Source organism: Ciconia boyciana, chromosome 14 (genome assembly GCF_034638445.1).
Source record: "Ciconia boyciana chromosome 14, ASM3463844v1, whole genome shotgun sequence".
Taxonomy (NCBI): Eukaryota; Metazoa; Chordata; class Aves; order Ciconiiformes; family Ciconiidae; genus Ciconia; species Ciconia boyciana.
In genome coordinates, this window is record NC_132947.1 from 1,819,439 (window position 1) to 1,840,829 (window position 21,391).

Genomic DNA, 21,391 nt, shown 5'->3' on the forward strand with positions numbered 1-21,391 from the left:
GCCAGGACACCGCACGGACTCTGTCCTGGCCCTCAGGCTGCGGGTTGGTAAATCAAACAGCGGCAGGGCCTGGGCAGCCCCACGCCGGCGCCCGGTGCTGGCGGCCCCGCAGGTTTTGGGGCGGGCGAGGAGCAGAGCGTGGGTGGGGGCCAGCCTGGGCACCCCGAGCACCCCATGCACCCCACATACCCCATGCACCCAGGGCACCCTATGCACCCCCGTACCCCATGCACCCCACATACCCCATGCACTCCCTGCGCCCCGGTACCCCATGCACCCCACGCACCCCACGCACCCCGGGCACCCCACACCCAGCCCTGCTGTTCTGGGTGGCTTTCGGCAGTGTTTCCTCGTGGCGGGCAGGACCGACCCCACCCACGCGGGACCGGGGACCCCTTTCCCGCTCTCCCACCCCAAAAATCCAGACATTCCCCCCGGCAGAAGGACATTGTAACTTTTGGGGGAGCCCTATGGCTGATGGGGGAGCCCTATAACTTCCAGTGGGTCTAAAACTTCAGGGGGAACTTTGGGGGGACCCCTATCACTTTCGGGGCGTGTAACTCTGTGAGGAGCCGTGCAACTTCTGGAGAGCCCCTGTAACTCATCGAAAGCCCTATAATTTAGGGGGGGGCATAACTTTTGGGGGAACCCCACAAGTTATAACACTGGAAGGTTCAACCCTGTAACTTCGAGGGAGCCGTAGGAGTTTTGCGGGGCCCTCCAAGCCCTGTGTTTTCGGGGGAAAACTTTAATTCCGCCCTGTAATAATAAAATCAGAACTTTTTGGGGACACGCTGCAACTTTTGGGGACCCCCCCCGACTTTGGCGGGGGCGGCGGGGGAGGGCGACTTTAGGAGGGCGGCGCGCCGGTCCCCCAGCCCCAAAACTAACGGGGGGGGGGGGGACACCCGAAAGGCCGGTTTATGGGGTGGTGGATGGAGGGGGGGGGTGGTTTTTGGGGGGCCCCGCGGGCAGCGCGCGGGGCGGCGGGAGGGCGGGGCGGGCGAAGATGGCCGCTGCCGGCGGAGGCGTGTCGCGGCGGGGGCGTGTCGCGGCGGCGGGGAGGGGGGGCGTGTCGCGGCGCGTAAAGTGGCAGCTCGACGGAGCCAATAGAAAGAAGGGAAAGCGGCGGCGGCGTGCCAACCCGGGCGAGTTGACCAATGGCGAAGGGAGTGGGGGGCGTGGCCTGGCCGGCGCCGACACCGGGCCGCGCGCGGCGGAGCGCGCTCCCCCGCCGGGCCCGGCCGCGGCCGCCGCCGCCGCCGCCGCTTCCCCTCATGGAGCCCCCGCGCCCGCCCACGGTGCTGCTGGCCGCCGCCCGCCGCCGCCGCCGCGATCCTCCGCCGCCTCCTCCTCCCGAGCCCGGCGGCGGTGGCGGTGGCGGCGGCGGCGCCGCCCCGAAGGTACCGGGGGCGGTGGCGGCGGCGACCGGGGGGGAGGCGGGGGGGGGGGGGGGCGGTGACAGCTGACAGCGGCCCGCCCGAAACTTTCCCCGCCGCTAAAATGGCGCCGCTCGGGGACAAACTTTGGGGGGGTGTGGCGGCGGGGCGCGGGGGGGTACCCCCCGCGCCCCGCCGCCCCCGCCCCCCGGTGGGATCCGGCGCTTCTCTGCCGGTAGATCCCAGGAGAGACGGATCCCAACCCCGGGGGATCCAGCTTGGGATCTGCCCGGAGAGCGGGGTCCATCCCGGCCGTTGCCCGGTGGGTTGGAGCTCGGGAGATCCCGGCTGGATCCCCGGTGCAGCACGACGGGCTTGGCTGTCGGCCTGCTGGATCCCGGGGCGGGGATCCACTTCCCGGGCTCTCCGTCCCTGGTCGCAGCTTGGGGAAGGCCCCGGGGGAGATCTGGCTGCAGCGGGGGATCTGCTCCGGGCTGGCACCGGGAGACGCTCCTCCCTTGGAGCAGCCCGCTCGGGTGATCCCTGTGGGATCCCAGCCCTGGGATATCGGCTCAGGGTCTGCCTTGGAGAGGGATCCACTCAAGGGTCTGCCTGGAGAGGGATCCGCTCAGGATCTGCCGTGGAGAGGGATCCACTCAGGATCTGCCTTGGAGAGGGATCTACTCAGGATCTGCCTTGGAGAGGGATCCACTCAAGGGTCTGCCTTGGAGAGGGATCCACTCAGGATCTGCCGTGGAGAGGGATCCGCTCAGGATCTGCCGTGGAGAGGGATCCACTCAAGGGTCTGCCTTGGAGAGGGATCCACTCAGGATCTGCCTTGGAGAGGGATCCACTCAAGGGTCTTCCTGGAGAGGGATCTGCTCAGGATCTGCCTTGAAGAGGGATCTGCTCAGGGTCTTCCTGGAGAGGGATCCGCTCAAGGGTCTGCCTGGAGAGGGATCTGCTCAGGATCTGCCTTGGAGAGGGATCCACTCAGCTGACCCGCAGGCGCTGCTGTCTTGGGCAGCCCTGTCTGCTCCGCAGAGCTGCCAGAGGATCCCTGCTGGATCCCAGCTCTGCTGCAGAGGATCTGCTGGAAAGGGATCTGCTGAGTGCCAGCGTGCAGGCAGGCGATGCTGCTGTCCCGGTGCGGCCCAGTCTGGTTCTGCAGAGCTTAGGGGGATCCCTGCAGGATCCCAGCCTGAGTCTGGGGGATCAGCTGGTGATCTGCCTGGAGAGGGATCTGCTCAGCGCTGCCACACAGCCAGAGGACAGCGATCTCTTGGAGCAGACCCCGTCTGCTCCCCACTCTGCAGAGCTCCAGGGGGATCCGTGCTGGATCCCAGCCCTTTGGGATCTTCCAGGAATCTGCCTGTGGAGGGATCCACTTGCTGCTGACAGTCGGCCAATGGACACGGCTGCCTTGAAGCAGCCCTGAGGAGCGCACCAAGTCGGCTCCTTCCTTTCCAAGGCTCGGGGGAGATCCCTGCTGGATCTGAGCCCTGGGTGATCTGCCCAGGCACGGCTCGTAGAGGGATCCACCTGATCACCAAACTTGACCAGCAAGTGCTGCTGACCTGGGTCAGCCCTGCGGGAAGGGCTGCTCCCCGCTTCTCGGGGGATCCCCACAGGGCCCCAGCCCAGCCCCAGGGAGATCACCTGGGATCTGCCTGGAGTGGGATCCACTTGGCGCTGGTGCTCAGTCAGGGGGTGCTGCTGTCTCCAATTGGCGGAGCAGGGCCGAGCCTGCTCCCTGATCTGCAGAGCTCTGTGGAGATCCCTGCTGGATCCCGGGTGATCTGCTCAGAGCAGGATCCACTCGGTGCTGTTGTGTGGCACATGGGTGCTGCCACCTTGGAGCCCCCCTGCAGGAGGGTGTCAGGTCTCCTGGATCTGCGGAGATCCCCGCTGGATCCCTGCTGTGACCCTGGGGATCTGCCTGTGGAGGGATCCACCGGCTGCTGACGCCCACCCGGCGGGTGACGGCGCTGGGAGCAGCCTCGCAGGAGGATGTTCTCTGCCCTCGCCTCTGCAGAGCACCAGGGAAATCTCGGCCGGATCCCAGCTGCGACCTGGTGGGATCCACCGGGGATCTACCCCAGAGGGACCCACCGAGCGGCCGGCAGGGTCCCGCCGCAGCCCTGCGCGCAGGCGCTGACCAGCTCCCCTGCGCCGCCTCCCCTCCACACTGAGGTCGGAGGGGGATCCCTGCGGGATCCGATGCTCAGGGGATCCCCCGCTGACCGCTGCCATCTCTCCCGCAGGCTCCTCTCCCCTGCGGTGGCCGGGGGCTGCCGGTGGGAGCCGAGGGCTGGTTGCCACGCCTGGGAGAGCCGCTGCCGCGCCGGGAGCCGGCCAGCCGGGAAGCGATGCTGCGGGTGCTGGACGCCGGGCTGGAGCGATGCCTGGCGCTGCATTCGGCGTACATCCCCGTGCCCCGGCACAGGTAGGACCACGACGACGGCGGGATGGCCAGCGGAGATGATGGTGACCACCCTACCGAAACCTCCTGCCGGCACCGGCTTCACCACGGGAAGCCGGGATTTTTTTTCCGCCGGCTGCAAGAGGAGGACTTTGGCCGCTCGTCCGCGGCGCCGGGGTCTCCGGCTGTGACCAGCCGTCCCATGTACGGCAGCACCGAGGGCTCTGCCCGGCCCTGGCCCCGCTGGGTGGTGAAGCAAGGCGCCATAGCCCTCGAGCGGTTGCGGTGCCAGCGCCGGCGAGGCAAAGCCTCGCCGGCGCTGGCACCGCAACCGCTCGAGGGCTCAGAGAGCATCGCCGCTCTCCAGCGCCGTATTTATCCGTCCCCGCGGCACGAGAGGTTTGCAAAATGGCTTCTTTTGCTCCTGACCTCTCGCCTTTTTTTTTTTTTAATTTAATTTTTTTAATAGGGTTGGGGTTTTTTTTGTGTGTTTTTTTTTTTTTTTTCCACTTCAGGAAGTTGTTTGGCCCCAGCTGAGCAAACCCCGCGTTTCTCGGCACTCGCGGCAGGATGCAGGTGCCGGTACCCTCCGGCACGGCTCTGCCCGCGGACATGTAGGGTTCCCCCCCGGAGTGGTAAACAGCGGCATTTTGGCTGGCTGCCTGTACTGCTGCCTGTGCCGCTGCCTGCACTGCTGCCCAGCCCGAGTTTCCAGTTTGCCTGCTGGGATGGTGCCGGGGTCAGCCCGGCATCTCAGGGTGCTGCAAAAGGGACGGGGGGCACCCATGGGTGCCTTTGCATGTGGTGATGCCCCCAGCGCGGTGTAGCCACCGTGACCCCGTGCCACCCATGTGTGTCCCCCCCCCTCCACAAGCCACCCCTGGGATGGGTGCAGACCCGACCACCGTGGCCAGGGGGTCCCGGTACCTCGGTGGGTGATGGAGAGGGAGGAAGGGTCCCGGGAGGGCCTCGTCCATCCTCACCGCAGCCCCCCGCTTTGCTCTCGCTGGCAGGAAGCTCTCGGGCAAGGCGGGCATCGACGAGGTGATGGCGGCCACGGTGCTCACCAGCCTCTCCACCAGCCCGCTGGTGCTCGGTCACCCACCAGCCACCCCTGCCCCAGGTAAGAGCGTGCCCCTGTGTCCCCCCCCATCCCTGGACACGTTTCCCATGGCAGGACCTGACCTTCCTCCTCCTCCTCCTCCTCCTCCCCCCCAGAGTCCGGCAGTGAGGTCTGGAAGGAGGCACCCACCATGTCCTCCAGCTGCAGCAGCAGCAGCAACACCAGCGGGGACTGGAGCTGGGACCCCCCCAGCGACCGCTCCACCCCCTCCACCCCATCGCCCCCGCTCTCCAGCCACGTCCCCAGCACCTTCCTGCCCGCCCCGCTGCCGGACGAGGGCCCTGACGAGCCCGACGGCACCCACTTCGTCTTCGGAGAGCCCATCCCGCGGAAGAGGAAGGTGGGATGAAGTTGGGGATGATGATGGGGATGGGGTTGGGGATGGGGATAGTGAGGACAGGGATGAAGAGGAGGATGAGGTTAGGGATGGGGATGACAATGAGGATGATGTTGGGGATGGGGATAACATTGGGGATGACACTGGGGTTGGAGATGAGGTTGGGGACGGGAATGACGTTGGGGACAGGGACGGGGCTGCCAGCCTGACGCCTCCCTCCTGCAGAACTCCACCAAGGTGATGTTCAAGTGCTTGTGGAAGAGCTGCGGCAAAGTCCTCAGCAGCTCCTCAGGGATGCAGAAGCACATCCGAACCGTGCACCTTGGGTAAGCGTGTGGGGTCCCCCTGGGCACCCCCAGACCGGCCCGGTGCCCCCTGCGGGGCCCTGCTGTGGAGGGAGAGAGCCGCCCCAGCCAGACCCCGCTCTCCCCGCAGCCGGAAAGCCGACCTCGAGCAAAGCGACGGCGAGGAGGACTTCTACTACACGGAGCTGGACGTGGACGTGGACTCGCTGACCGACGGGCTCTCCAGCCTGACGCCCGTCTCGCCCACCTCCTCGGTGCCGCCCGCCTTCCCCGGCCCCGAGGCGCAGGGTCCGGTGCCGCCGGCGCTGCCGAGCCCCGACCTGGCGCTGGCCTCCCCCCGCAGCCCCCCGGCCCCCCCCGGCCTCTGCCACGTCCACACCGACCACGCGTACCAGGTGAGGGGGGGACGGGGATGGAGGGGCTGCCGCCACACTCACCGCATCACCGTCACCCTCCGGCCCCCCCAGCCGCTCGGTGCCGGCGTTGCAGCCGAGCTCTGAACGCGGGGCCGTGTTCTCTCTCGGCAGGGCTGCCCGGCCCCCCCGCGGCCACCGGTGCCCCCCACCGCGCCCGCCCCGCCGCCACCCAAGCCGCCCGCCGTCCCCAGGTGAGTCATCGCCATCCACGCCCCCGCCCTGTCCCCTCGTGTCCGTGTCCCACTCCCCCCGTGACGCGTCCCCTCTGCCCGCAGGAGGCCGCGGGGGGAGGCCAAGAAGTGCCGCAAGGTGTACGGCATGGAGAACCGGGAGATGTGGTGCACGGCGTGCCGCTGGAAGAAGGCCTGCCAGCGCTTCCTCGACTGACGCCGGTGCTGCCGCCGCGCCGCCCCCTCCTTCTTGCACATTTTGCACTCGAGGTGCCTTCGCGCCCCCCCCTGCCGCCCCGGGCCCCCCCCGGACTCAGGGAACGGCCCCCCGAAAGCTTTATGCACACAGCCCCCCCCGCCACGGAGCTCATCCCCCCCTCCTTTTTTTTCCCTTTGAAAATAAGCTAAATGTGCCCCCCCCCCCCTTGCCAGCACCGCGGCGGGGCTGGCGAGGGCAGCCGGCTGCTCCTGGCCCCCTCCCCATGCCGGGTTGGGACCCCCCCGGGGCTGCCCATCGCTCAAATAAGCTGTGCCTGCGGCCGGCGGGGGCTCAGAAAAGGGGGTGTCCGTTCCTGGCCCCCCGCCTGCTCCCGGGGGGACCCCCAGTGCCCAGGGCAGAGGTGGGCGCCTGCCCCCCCCACCCCCCCGAGGGGGTTTTTACTCTTTGTATTGTCGTTTCTCTCTATTTTTCATATCGGGGGAGCAGCCGCTCCCGCCGGGGCCACGCTCCGGGAAGTGCCTGCAGGAATGCGCCCATTTGCACTAAGCTAAACTGCACAAAGAGGTTTTTTTTTTTTTTGGGTTTTTTTCTTTTTTTTTTTTTTCCTTCGTGTGTTTTTATTTTTTAAATAAAATATATGAAAAAAATTCATATTTTTAAATACTCCCTCCCAGGGTACGAGAGCGCACTGGCTGCAGCAGCGTGATGCCTCCAGCCCTGGGGGGGTTTTAAGGGGCTTTATTCCCCTCAAACCCCTTCCCCCCCTCTTTTTTCCCCCCCAAACCCCTTTTTTTCCCCTCAACCCCTTCCCCCCCCCCATCCCATCACTCGCCTGCCCGGGCAGTGGCTCAGGGCTGGGTTTGGCCGGGCCCCACCGCCCCCTCCTCACTCCGCACCCCTCCCCGTGCAAGGATGGGTGGGCTGGGAGGGGAGCGTGGCACTGCCACCCTGCCCGGCCTCGCACCCGGGGCAGGTCCCCCCGCCTTGCAGGAGGGTTCCCTTCGCGTCAGGGACCCCCCCGCCCCTTGCAGGGTGCCCCCTCGCAGGGGGTCAGACCGCTTCGGCCCCATGGGTCGGGCCGGTGCTGTGCCAGGCTGGGCCCCCACTTGTCCCCGGCGCGGGGATTTGATGTGACAGATCCAGAAGAAAAAAAAAAAATAAATATTTGGATTCTTTTTTTTTTTTTTTTTTTCCTTCCAGTTATTACTGTTCTTTACTTACTTTTAAGAGGGGCTCTGCGCCGCAGGGTGGGCAGCCCCGGACCTGGTGCTGTCACCCCCGCTTCCGCATCCCCCAGGGACGGCGTCACCCCCGTGCATCGTCCCCGGAGCTGTGCAAAAGGGATTCTTTTAATTTCAAATAAAGCCCTAAAAAGAAGGAGGTTGCCGCCACCACCACTTACACACCGGGACGGGGAGGGATGAGCCACAGGCGCCTATTTGGGATGGGGACGGGAAAGGGAAAGGCAAAGGCAGCGTCGCCTGGGGGCGAGGGGGGATTTTGGGGAGCGGGGACCCCAGAGCGGCCCAGGAGCGCAGGGGGTGCACGGCCCTGCAGCATCGCAGGGCCGCAGCTGGGTGGTGCCCACGGCCCCCGGACGGCTCCGTCCTCACCCCATCCATACATCGAGGTGAAAAAATAGTAATATTTAAAAAAAAAAAACACAAAACCAAACCCAAAAAACCAACCCCAAGACAAAATTGTAGCAGCAATTTCCCAATTTATTGAAACTGATTGATTTTTGCAAGTATGTCTAAGCTAAATCCCATCACAAAGTAATTATAATCAAGAGGCACGCCTCCGGCATGCCCAGGCAGACGAGAAACCGGGAGATCAACTAGAAAATAAGGTCATATTTACCTGAACTACATTTACAGAAAATCAGTACAACACAGCCATGTTCTCCCACTGACTTCTGGTGACTAAAATCTCAACCTCCCCAAAATATTAAACACATCTTCAATACAAACACAGGTTTATAATAATTAATATAAAGTCAGTATAATATAGAATATTCCCAGCAAAAAAAGAAAAAAAAAAAAATCAACAATCTTCAAACGCTGTCCTTTTTTTTTTGTTTCTTTGTTTAGCTTTATTTTTGTAGACAGGTTTAAAGCACGTTGAAAAATAAATATATATGAAAGCATACACACAGCACTCTTACTATGCAGAACTGAAAAAAAAAGGCAGAAATTCAAAACACAATAGAGAATCTAAAAAATAAAAAGAACCATTAAGTATGGCTTTCTTAGGAGTTGCACATGTCACAGAATGAGCTAAAATAAGATTATCTTTCATAATATTGCAAAAAATTCCAGTTTTTGCATTATTTCCATGGAGTTTCTTTCCTAAAGGGCGATGTGCAAAACGGGAAGCATCGAGGCGGGGGGTGCGCGGGGGGCTCAGCCCCAGGGGAAGGGGAGTCCCTCGGGGGCAGGAACCGAGCCCCCATCCAGGTCATCGATCCCAAACCAGACGCACCAAACGCCAAAGCAACGCGGCTTTCGCTTTGGAAAAGCGGAGTGTTTAAAGGCAGGAGTCGAGAGAAGAAAGAAAACGGGACCTAATGCTAGAGCGGGGTTTCCTTTCGTACGAAAAAAGAAGATTCCTTTTGTAGTCCAAACCACTGATTTTTGATGAAAAGAAAGAAAAAACGGACAGTCACTTTGCCAACCTTCCCTAGACGCATCCCCCTCTCACCTCTGCGCAAAGTCACTCTGCGGCTGCGAGGCTTTAGGGTGACCTTAAAAATATACAAAACCGGGCAAGTTATGTTTTGTAAATAAAATTTTTGGAAATAAACTGACAGAAGGCCACACAAAAACCTCCTTCATCTTCATAGTGTAAGATATTCTCCAAATGCACTACCAGACCAAGGCCCACCTCGAGCGCCATTCGCTGTACTCCTCGGGGACGACTTCTGGAGGGCAAGGGCAGGACGACGCCGTTCGCACCCCGTTCCGCACGAGACGGTCGCAAAGCCCGGCTTGAAATGCTCTTTGTACTCCTGGCACGCTTTCATGTTTTAAAAAAACCCATGAGGGTAATACAGAAATTCAGGGAGGAACATTCACAAGTATGTATGAATACTTAAAAAAAAAATTAGTCGCATGTTATTGAGACCAAGTGTATCAATTTTTTTACCTAGAAGGGAGGTGGGTTTTTTGAAACTAAATCTGTATATATATACACACACATATATATATATATATATATATTTAGAAAAAAATTGAAAAAAGGGAACCTCAGTGAAGTATACAAAGCCCTGAAGGGAAATACAAAGACGAGATGCTAGAGGTTACTCGAGCTAGTGCTGGAGAGAACAGGCAGAATTATTGGGGTTTTGTTTAAATCTCGAAGAGCAGAAGTTTGCATAGGCAGCAGATCCGAGAGGCGCCCGGAGAGGAGCCCGAGAGGTCCGGTCGCAGGGAGCAACTGATGAAGTTTTATAAAGTTTCAGCACTAAAAAAGCCCAAATTCCTTTTTCGAACCCAAGCCTCACGAAGCGCCCGCCGGAGCACGGAAGTTTAAAGACAAATTCCTGCCTTTCCGAATCTGCACGCCTCCATCAAAACAAAGCACTTAAAATATACATCAGGTGTTAGAAGGGTTTTATTTGGTATATATAGTGTATGTTAGTAATATAGAAGCATGTGCTAGATTATAATGGTAACACTGTAAAAGTTAGATTTTACGTGGATTTTCCGTTTTTCTCTCCTTTTTTTGATTTATTTTTTGCATCCTCGGCTCAAAGAGCTTCAAAGTGACACGACTAGGAAACACTTCTGAAAGCCACCTGCCTTACTGCCCACCCTTTAAAAAAAAAAAAAAAGGAAAGAAAAGAAAATAAAAAAAAATTTCCAAAGGAATTGCAAAGTAAAGCTAAGCACCCCATAACTCCGATTACAAAAATCGAGTCGCCCAAGGGCGAGGGCAGGGAGGAGCGAGGAAGAGGAGGACTCGGACCAACGTCTCCTGCTCCTCCTCGGAAGGTACGACAGCGGATGCACACACCGGCATCGGAGTAGATGGGCGAGACGGAATGTCACAGAAACCAAGGGGTTTTGAATGGTTTGGGTTTTAAAATTTTTTTAAAATAGATTTTTACATATAAAAAGCAAAGCTACAGATATCTTTTAAGTACTGCATGTATTTGTCTACACATAACAGGTGAGGCTGCAAGTTCAGGACCTCAGACACCCCCTACCCCCCCTCCATATTTACAGGATAAATGACAATAAATACAGAGCCCGCACTCCGAGAGGCAGAAGTCAGGGTAACGCAACAGCGACCTCGCTCTGGGATCCCCCCCAGCCGCTACGGCTGCTGGAAAAAAAGTATACAAAGGTCCAAATCGTAAAACACTGGGTTTGTTTACGTCTTTTTAAATACGGTGGGAGGGCTTTACAAGAAGCTAAAATGCAAAATTAGATTTTTACGGTTTAATAGAAATGTTTCTGCATGACCCTACCGCTCTGTTCTTTAATTAAAGAAGAGGGTTGTCCATTCTCACTGGCTAAAAGCAACAAGTCCCACTTAACTCCTTCAATCCTAAGGATCAGCAGCAGCAGAGATGGTGCTCGCGTGGCCTCGCTGAGCCAAACAGAGGGTTTTAGGCAAGACCCACGTTTCCAAATCACTGATGTGCACTACAACCGATAGACCAGGAGCCTGGGAGCTGCTGGAGGCTCCCCGCGAAGGTGATCGTCAGCGTGAACCGGGACGATGCACGCAGAGGGAAGGCGGCGAACGTTTGCAAGGAACTGAGGAGCACAGAAAGGAACCGAATGCCATAAACCCAGGATGCGACTTAAATCAGGGAATGGATAAAGAACCGGCTACTGCAGGTGCCAGGATCAAGGCTCCCACCGTGCTCCACCAAATCCTGGCACTGAGCGGCTTAAATCCTTCAAGATTATTTGCTTTACTGGGGTTTATTGTACAAGATACTTTTTATTTCCTTTGCTGGGTGGAACCACGCTTTTCGTTAAGGACCACCAGACCTGCAAGAACGCTCTCCACCCCGCTGGGATCGCCTGTCCCACCACGGGAGGAAAATAGCACCTTTAGTCATTTGGCTTTCTGGTAACAGGTTGTCTCTTGTGGCAGGCTTCAAGATACCATCGTCACAGACATCGTATAAAATTGCTCCACGGCAAGGAAAGAGTGAGGTCTTCAGCTTTTATTTTTATTTAAAAAAGCACCAGAAGCAAAGAGGTGAAGGGTGAAACAAGCTTCTTCTCAGGAACAAGACACTTCCAACGCACTTTGTTGCTGTTGTCATTTAGGTGTAGCTGGAAGAAGGCAACAGTGGCCGATATGAACAAGGAGAATCCAACTACCTGGAGCAGCCCCCCAGAGTCTGTTAGGAGATGCTGGGAGAGAAACCTAGCTCTTATTTAAAAAAAAAAAAAAAAAGGTTTATTTGAAAACTTATGTGGAACCAGCGCAGCTAAAGCTGAAGGTTTTCGTCGTGAATTAAGTAGGTGTTATGCCTACCAGTGATGAATGAAAATTTTTAGATTGACAAGGAAGAGCAATGTACCCAGGTGAAATCCTGGCCCCACCAAAGTCTACGGGACGGGAGCAGCAAGATTTCCACCCAGCTGGGATCTCCTCACCTTGGCTTCTCACGCTTCCCAGTTCGTCCTGCACTTCTCTAAATGCCTCATTTTTGCTACGGTTTGCATATATTTACGAAAAAGGCAGCTGAGCAAAGGGAGAAAAGTGAAGATACCTGCGGAGAAGAATGACAGGTAGAGAACTACCTGTGTCCTTTATAGCAAAGGGTGCTTCTGGAAGCACCAGCACGCATGTCAGCGACCGCGGATAACCAGGGCTGGAAGACGGGACGTGGGTAAGACGCCAGTAGGTCCAAGAAACGTCATAATCTTTCTCTCTTTGATGGTGATTCTTTTGGAAGCTAAGAATCTAAGAAAAGAATTCATAAGGCTGTAGTCTGACTTGCCTTTTGATCTATTTGGCTCTGTAAAAAATAATAAAAACTCTTTAAATAACTTTGCAAAAAGCCCGTATCATCAAGGGAAGCCCTCCAACACATACATCAACTTGCTTTCACAACATTAGCTTGTAATTCCACTGCTGCTGGGATTTTAGCACACAGACAAAGTGTTAAAAAAACAACCACCACAAAAAAAACCAAAACAAACCAACCCCTCCTTCGGACACAAAAATCTCCCCGGTGTTCGGTTCAGGGTGGGAAGGGTACGAGGACTGATGCTTCACCCAGCCTCCCCATCACGCAGTGCTCACACCTGCAGAAACGCTACCTCACTTGCATGCAACCTGGCTGGCTCGGCCGGAGGGGCGGCCGCGGTCGGGGTTGTTCATGAAGGGAGAAGGGGGAAGGCGAAGTCAGTTGTGTCGCTGGAAGCGACGTTGCTAAGACAGTATCCGAGTGGAACAGAGAAGGACTTGTTTAGAAAACACAAGAGTTATTTTGCACACATGGACGACGACAAGGCTACTTAGTTTTTTCCAACATACTCCTTCCTCCCCCACCCTCCCTCCCCCTACAAACAACAGAGCGAAACAAAAAACAAAAAAAATCCCTAAGAAATCCAGGTAAAATCCTTGTCGTTCTCCCCAGAGTTGTCCTGCTCCTGCGGAGAGTCGACATCTTTGTCATCATCTAAAATCACATCATCTTGTGACATTCCTACGTCATCCTTCCACTTGATGTCGTCATCGTCTCCCATCTCCTCGTCTCCTTCCACTTTGATGTCATCTGGGTCTTCCATGTACTGGCCTTCCCCGGGGTAGCACTCGTCTGGAGACCCTTCTCCTCCGTTGTGGTCCAGGTGACCAGCTATGCCTCGACCAGAGCAATCGGCACAAACTCCGTGGCGGCGAGAGCCGTGCTTAATCCCCACGCTGGCCGCAGACATGAACACTCGGTTGCACACTTTGCAGACGTATTTTTTATCTTTGCTGTGGACCTGGAAGAGGAGAACGATCAGAAACGTTAATGCCAATTGAGACGGACCGAGAGCTGCAGGGAAGGACGCGCTCCCCTGTCCTTCTGCAAAGGCAAAACCACCGCAGCCCACGACTGCAACCTGAGATCGTCACGGGCTTTCATCGCTGAACTTAGACCCACCGTGGTTAATTCAACCCTGTAATGGTGTCACACAATGGAAAATCCTTTTGAGACTGCCTTTTGATCATCAAACTAGTAGTTTTGAGAGGAATTTGAGAGGAATTTTTATCACTTAATTTTTTTCTCCCCTTTTCTTTTTGTTTCTCTGGGGCGCAATAGTTGCATTACACCATCACCGCGAGGAAAATCTTACAAAGGAAAAAAGACCCCAAGCACCAGTTCTCTGCAGACCAGAGCAGAACAACCCACGATCAAACCGGTGTTAACGTCACGTTAATTCTGCTGTCTTGCTCCTGATCCCACTGCTGCCAAGAACCAAAGAGTAAGAGCATCGTTAATGCATTCTGTATCTCTACAAAAATGCAGCCGAATGCACTTCTAACCTTATTTCTGACTACTATGGTGGCTGAAAAATGGTTTGTCACAAGTGTTTCTGTTCTATAAATCACGCTGCATTTTACGTCCGAGAAGAACAGGCATACAGAGCTACCACACTTACAGAATAAGCGGTAAATGGGAAAATGCTCTGCAGGATACCAGAAAGCACTTCAAGATTCAAACTTTACTACACAATGAGCAAAATTACATACTCTGAGAAGCACAAAAACACCTGATCAGAGGTGAAATCTGTCGCTGGCTACTTTTGCCATGTGTGGAAGGCAAGGAGCTTGCTCAAAACGTTCACCTGCTCCTCTCCCAAAGGCAACAGCCAACCAGCGCAGCGAGAACGCCTGAATTCCACCACGAGGAGCCTCTCATTTATATAGATAAATAAGATACATATTAAAAATACATATAGACACATATATATTAATTTTATTTATATATAGACTAGTTCAGGTAGAAGGGACCTACAACAATCATCTAGTCCAACTGCCTGACTACTTCAGGGCTGACCATATTATACATATATATTTTTTATATATATATTATTTATAACGCCACACCGGGACAGCCCAGGAGCTCGCCTTGGCCAGTGCCCTGTCGCTGGCACTGGTCAGCAGGAGGCACTTTGGGAAGCGGTGTAGAAGTAGAGAAGGATCCACCTTGTACTACGCTGTTCAGTGACCAGTGATTTGGGGTCGTCCTGTGCAAGCTGTTTCGTGCAGACCATCAGCTACCAGAGCCTCCGGGCAAGTATCGCCGGTGCCTAATCCTTTTTTAAACTCATTTATTCTTTTCATGCTCACAACAGCCTGTAGGAAAGGTTTTGCTGGTTAAACATGCCTTGCGTGGAAAAGTCATTTTATTTTGAACCAGCTGCCTGGCAGGCCAGGTCCCTGCTCCTGCCCCAGCATGGGATCACCCGCTCTCACAACCGGATTCTTCATAACCTTTGGCTCATCGCTCATCCGGAATACCCAGCTGAGCTAAAGGTATTTGGGAAGAGGACAAATTGACCCATCTTACCCCCTCAGCCCTCACTACCGCAGGACTCTCACTCAGGCTTTGTATCACACCGGTCCCAACCGCGTTCAAAGCCTGCGAGCTCTTCTGATGTGCTCTGGCTTCAGGTTCTCCTTGCTCTGAGCTAGTCCCCGCGATGTATTCTTCAACTGCATCAAGCAAAGTAATTGTATTTTTTTTTTTTTTTTTAAAACTACGCGTAAGCTTTTTTAAAAGCAGTTGGACAGGGCTGGTCAAAGCCATCTAACAGGCTCAATAGGTATCGCTCATTTTTAACTGCTAGAAGAATGATTTTCAGGCATCAAAAGCTGAATAGGATTACAGAAGGTGGACAAGGGCGCAGAATAAGGGCTAAAAGAGCTATACAAAAAAGAACTTATAAAACAGGTACTAAACCGATGCGTAATTGAAATATCTGTCCAAAAACTGATCAGCTCTCTCCCTCTTTTCCAACACTGACAGTTCAGTCAGCATATTCGAAGTGAACCATATTACTGGATGCAGCTGAGCAGAAATTAATCTTATTTTCCTTATTGCCAAATTAGTAAGTATTAAACATAGAAATGGCATTTGGCCCACAGTATCTGAAAAAGCCATTAGAAAAACCATATTCTAACTGACTAAATACCAATATTCCAAGGGAGAGAGGGGAAAACGTTGTGCTGACAATATCCTAAATTTCTGAGGGAAAAAAAAAAAAGGGAAAGTTCTGAGAAATAAAATGATGGAGGCAACCAGCTGGCACGACGAGGTGCTCCCTGCTGCAAAACTAGTAACAGAGCTTGAAATCTGTGTGCTTGCAGCAGGACTAAGCTCACGGCTTGGATCTGCCTCCCGAACACCAGAACCCCAACACCCCAAGGAAATAATCTCGGGGAGCAGGCAGTCCCCCGAGCAGATGGCTGGGCACTCATCCGAATGGACACGCACGCATGGAAGGAAGCGGTGGTAGATGATGGGGTTTTGAACACCATAGCAACTCGTCATGTAAGCCCCTTGATCGTCCCGGTGCAAGGGGCCGGGGCTAACCGCCCGCCCGGTGCCGGCGGCACCGCTGTTTGGCAAGCCGTGCCGCGCCGCCGGCATCTGCTGCAAGTGGACAACTGGCTTCCAGCTGATCGGGCAGCAGCTCTTCCCAGGAAAAGGCACCCGCTTTTGCAACAGCAGCGGGGACGGAGCAAGCTGCACAGGCGGTGTAATGCCTGCAATAATAACCAAGTTCGCTACGGATTTTTAAAAAATAATTAAAAAAACCAAAATTTTTTTAAAAGCTACTGCAAGGAAACAGAAGCTCAGCACGAAAACAAAACTGCTCTTTCCCATCTAAATTTATCCTGCCAGTTTTAAGCACTTAGCAGTCACTTGTGATGCTGCGACAGACCAGGTAAGAAAGTTCAGCACGTGTGGAGACAAGTCACTTCAAACTAGAACCAAGAAACTTTTGGTTAAGTGGGTTTTTTTTTTTTAAGCTGCAAACCTCAAGGTTATTAGAGGGGTAGCACTTGCTTCTGGACACAGCCTCTTCACCGCAACGGCACAAGAAACCTCGGTTTATGCTCTGCCACCACACTGAAGTATCACTTGAGATGCAAAGATCTTAGAAAGAAAATCTTGTTTTTACTTTGATATTCCAATTCAAAGAAAACAAGTGTTTCTATTAAATTTAAATTTTATATAAAGACTATAAAAATATGCTTTTTAATTTGAACTAAACCAACTAAAATAGTCCCTTTTGTCTTTGGTTATCAGCTGAGGAACTGAGAGAAACATGGGGTTTGGTATGTTAAACCTACTTCCTTTCCTACACATTATTTTTATAACACATATTTTTATTTGACGCACACCAGCATTCACCTTCACAGATTTACCTGAGAGCTGACAAGCCACACACACTGGAAATAAGATGACAAGACAAGCAAAGCATATGAATCCAGCAGTTAATCTTGCCACAAGCACTTCAGACAGCCTGCATGACCGCTTTTGTAAAGGAAGATCACGCTGTCATTTGCATATAAGAAAATACCCCTTTTTGTCGCTTCATTTCGAAAGAAACTTCAGATTAATAATGAAACCGGGATTCTTCTGAGGCCTTACTTACAACAGTACCCAAAAACCACCCCAAATCCCTGTCCTTTTTTCTTTAGTGCGTCCATTCCAAGATACCTCGGAGTAATTTATGGCTCTTTGGAAATGAAAATAGATCGGTAATGCCAGCGTTACACTTTTTTCAGGAACTGGCACTAAAAATTTGTAATCCAGCTGGTATTTTCTAAACTAACTTCATTCCTGACATAAAAGTAGTCATACAGAGATGCAGACAGATGTATAACCTCTCCTCTATATGTTCACAAACAGCTATTTTCATCTCCCTGGGTGTATAACAGAACTTGCACTCAACAGAACCAAGTCCCTCACCTGGAATGATTCCAGCAGAAAAAAAACTTGAGACTTGAAATTAATTTGCAGATCACCTCAGTTTCACTCCTGGAGGGTATAATGCATTTTCCTGCCTTCCCCATGGTATGTAAAGATATGTTGATTCTCATTAGTATAGAAATTTATAGAGCAAGAATAGGAACTGCAAATTTTACTACGCTTGAACCAAGCTGCATCACTGCTATTAAATTGCCTTTGAAGGAAGGTATGCAAGGGGACGCAGGCGCTTGCAGGACTGGGATGAGGGAATTAAAGTTCTTTGTGGCTTTTTGAGAATTACAACCAGGAAAACATTAACTAGTCTAAGCACACCTCCTCCAGTAAGATATTCTTTACATGCAAAATTTAATAGATAATATAAATATGATATATATAGATAATATAAATATGGAAAAAGTTATTTAAATGACCTCAACAAATCAATTCTTAGTCACTGAAACTGCCAACACTCGTGATTTTTTTTTTTTAATATCTCACTGTATTAGAACCCCACAGCTACCATCCCTAGTATTTAAAAAAAAATCAGGTTTTCTCTACAGGCTTTATTAGAGGGGCAACAGAGCTTGCTGGCACGCATTACTGAAATAATTACATAGAAACTATTTGCTCTTCCACAATATCACCTCTATACCAAGCTTTGAGAAACCACTTTAGGATGGCAAATTAATTCTCCCCTGAAAACAAGCAAAATTTGGCTTAAACTTTTGTTTCCGAAGAAGTTGTGAAAAGCCAGACAATGGCACCAGCCAGCCTCCTAGTCGGTTTTGAGCAGCCGTCTTTAATAAGGCATAACATTATTTTTGATAACTAAGCATTGCCAGACCAGAGTAGCTTTGCCTCCAATTCTTCTCGCTGAGCGACTTATTTTAAAGCTTTCTGCATCGAGTCATTTCAGCCTATTAAAAAAGAATTCCTTTTCCATCCGGAAGACAGCATTAGCTATTCTACCTCCCGTCCCTCACGCCCAGGCTCTCCCCAGCAGTCGGGGCTGCATGGGAAGGAGAAGGCTGCGCTGGAGAGCGGGGCTGGCTCAGTGCCGACTGCTTCGAGGTGCAGCTCAGGAACCCTCCGGCTGAGCTCAGAGAGCAGGTGGAGGTTAGCTCCGGATGAACAGGCAGCAAAACACGGGCCCTTTGAAAGGTGGGGGAAAAAAAAAAAAGATACTGGAGAAGCCTTCAGAAGAGCCCCAGAGGGGAAAACAAAATACAGACCTAAACCAGATGAAGCTCCTGTTATCTTTAACCTGAACAAATCGGCTGTTTCCACCCAACGCCCGCCTTCTTACCAAGGTGTGCCGCTTCATGTGCTCCCGGCGGGTGAACTTCTTCCCACAGATCTCACAGGGGTAGGGTCTTTCTCCCGTGTGGGATCGCATGTGTCTCTTCAGGATGCACTGATGCATAGCTGAAAAACTGCAGTACGGGCACTTGAATTTCTTCCTGATGACTGTGAACTCGTTGACTGTAAGAGAGCAAGCAAAACACCCAGATTACTTTCAGAATGTCTCAAAACAGTCAGTCTTCTCATTTACTATTTCACTATTAAATTAGTTCACTGTGAAATCACACTCTCACCTGTTAATCATCTCCTATTTTTTTTAATCCTTATACTATATTATTGCACTTATTAAAGCTAAGAACTTCAAGTACCTTCATCAGAGAAGCTTTTGAACAAGCCGATACACAAACACTTCGCAACAGTCTGCAACACACGCTGCCTAACGCTAGCTAAATGGCAAATAAAGAGGGTTGACAATCTGCTATAATTCTGGTTTATTATAATGAATGATCCTAAATATCAAGATCTAAAATTCTAACACTATTATTTGTGGAAGAAGTAGCTAGCCACAAACAGAAGACCACAGACATAACACCCCGACAGTGCCATGCGCTTCAGTTTGATTTATGGGGCGATGCAAGAACATCATCACACACGCCAGGAGAATTTCAGTGAAGGTGCAGAGACTAAGGATTACCCAGAAGAAACAGGACAGTTACAACAAACACACGCTACATTATCCAACTCAACTAGTATTACCATTGCGGCATGGTACAGAAATATAAAGGGATGCCTATGTTGAATTACAGCACGACCCTTGCAAGCCTCCTTACAAGACAACTGTATATAGCCCTTGATGGACTTTTTTTTCTGTCCCCCCCAATCGTATTTTGCTGAACTAGAAAAGGGATGAATTCTTTGAAGTCGTTCTGACATTGTTGATTCTTTTCTTCTTGTCATCTCCTTAGAAGCGCACTGAAAGCGGACCCAGGGGACGCGTACAGTATTGACAGCCCAAGGGCCTAATTTGCCAGAAGAATGCACATGGCAGCTGTGTTGGTATTTCCTCCTCCAAACAAAGTGAAAGCGCAATATGTAAAATACCGCAGGTGAAAGCAGAATATTTGCTATTCCCTGAAGACATCCACCCACTACAAGTTTGGAAGCAACTGTCCACATAGGTACAATTTTAAATCTCCACCTTGTAATAATTCTATTGCTTTCCATTAGTATGTTAATTTTCACCCACTTTTCTCCTAATTATTGTCATTTCTCAAAGCAATATATTGTTTACATAACAACGAGGGGAAAAAAAAAAGAACGCAAGTTCTAGTTAATCACCTTAAGTACACTATCGTGTATGTAAATGGCTCTCGGTAGATGAAAACAGTCTACGTAGGAGAGCTAAGGGAATAAGGGAAATACCAGAGTCGCTATATGGCTCCTAACATACTGAGTACTTTGCAATATTTTTAGATGCTTATTGAAATGTTATCTCCTACGAATGCCCTGCTAGCTGAATGCACACGGCATGCTCTCAGTATGCCGCAGATAATGCCCTGGGAGTTACACTGTACACTGAAAACCAGCTACTTAGAAATGGCCTTTTTTAAGGAAGCCAGGAGGCCCATGTCCTCGGTGTTGTTTATTTTAATGCCCAATTTGCGGGCTTCTTTTTTCCTTTTAACATTTACTTTGTCTTGTATTTGCAATACAGATAAAACAACGTGAAAAGGAACCACGTTTGTCACTCATGTAAAAGTGCAAAACTGCCTGACGCTACTAAGAGAGATCTTTAAACAGGGTGACACCACCCTTCACAGTCGGAACAAACATCGCCACACAAGCCCATCTTAGAAAAGCGCTCTAAGGAGTTTTTTATTGTTCTAATGCAGTTAGATCAAGATCTTAAAGTTGTTTTCTTAACGATCTTCAAGATCTCCAAGTTCAAGATCTTAAAAGCTGTCACGATATGACTTTCGTCTTCACATTTGTTTTGACTATTTGGGATTGAACATATCCTCCACACAGGTAACTGTGGAAAAAATCCTCCCTTTGATGAGCAGTTTGAATTGGATCTAATATTCTTATATTCTTTTCTTGTGCTCCTAACTTGCTGCTTTGGGCTGCTCAGCAACTGCGGTGGTCCATCCTACAGGTGCTTTTTTTTTTTTGGTGGTTTGGTGGGATTTTGAGCGCATTTGTAAAGCTGTGAATGAAGAGAATTGTCTACCCCAAGAAAAAAAAAAAAAACAACAAAAAAACCAGAGCCTACTTGCCACTCACCTGGGCCATGGCTGCAATACTTACGACTGGGAAAGTGAATGCTAAGACTATTTTATTCACCCACCAGTAAAGATTCCTGTGATCAGGCCGAATTTTGAAGGGCTGGTTTCCAGTGGGTATGCGCACATGCACTTGCGCTGCTTTGGGAACCCCCCAGAGCAGACAGCTCAATGTGGCCCGGTGCCCAGAGCCTTGTGCAGGCTCTTGCTGATAACCCAACAACTCGGCTGGGCTGCGCAGCCCTTCTCCTACCCCATCCCTAACTTCTGATTTACAATAGTTTGGGTTTTTTTAAACAAATAGAATATGAAAACTCTTTCTCTTTTATATTATAGGAAAAGTATTTTTTTGCTTTATTTTCTCCTTTGGATTTGACACCCCTTTGTCTATGCAATCAGAGGCAAGGAGCCCACTTACTTCTACAGGAAAGTCTTAAGCAAGTATCGTTTTTATGATACAAAGCTATTTATGATAAATACGTTTCCGGTTTGA

General features: G+C 52.0%; 2 protein-coding genes across 7 annotated transcripts in view; one reads left to right on the forward strand and one right to left on the reverse strand.

The window, feature by feature from the left end:
• The first annotated feature begins 1,211 nt into the window (after positions 1 to 1,211).
• Positions 1,212 to 6,524, forward strand: SLC2A4RG (SLC2A4 regulator). The gene is made up of 8 exons (XM_072879057.1): positions 1,212 to 1,403; positions 3,644 to 3,825; positions 4,815 to 4,924; positions 5,020 to 5,264; positions 5,487 to 5,587; positions 5,697 to 5,961; positions 6,094 to 6,173; positions 6,258 to 6,524. The coding sequence occupies exons 1-8, from the start codon at positions 1,278 to 1,280 to the stop codon at positions 6,367 to 6,369; spliced, it is 1,221 nt and encodes a 406-aa protein (XP_072735158.1). The 5' UTR covers positions 1,212 to 1,277; the 3' UTR covers positions 6,370 to 6,524.
• Positions 6,525 to 8,084: 1,560 nt separating this feature from the next.
• The window catches only part of ZBTB46 (zinc finger and BTB domain containing 46), a 59,687-nt gene continuing 46,380 nt past the window's right edge, over positions 8,085 to 21,391 (reverse strand). For all 6 annotated transcript variants that reach the window (XM_072879097.1, XM_072879099.1, XM_072879094.1 and 3 more), the window contains 2 exons: positions 18,621 to 18,796; positions 8,085 to 13,331 (listed from right to left, as the gene is read on the reverse strand). In XM_072879097.1, coding sequence (XP_072735198.1) covers positions 12,945 to 13,331; positions 18,621 to 18,796 — 563 coding nt within the window. In that variant the 3' untranslated portion in view covers positions 8,085 to 12,944. The remainder of the gene's footprint in view (positions 13,332 to 18,620; positions 18,797 to 21,391) is intronic.

Coding starts and splice junctions, on each gene's coding strand:
- SLC2A4RG (XM_072879057.1), top strand. CDS start 1,278: ATGGAGCCCCCGCGCCCGCCCACGGTGCTGCTGGCCGCCGCCCGCCGC. Junction 1,404..3,643: donor GCGGCGGCGCCGCCCCGAAG/GTACCGGGGGCG, acceptor TCTCTCCCGCAG/GCTCCTCTCCCCTGCGGTGG. Junction 4,925..5,019: donor ACCAGCCACCCCTGCCCCAG/GTAAGAGCGTGC, acceptor CCTCCCCCCCAG/AGTCCGGCAGTGAGGTCTGG.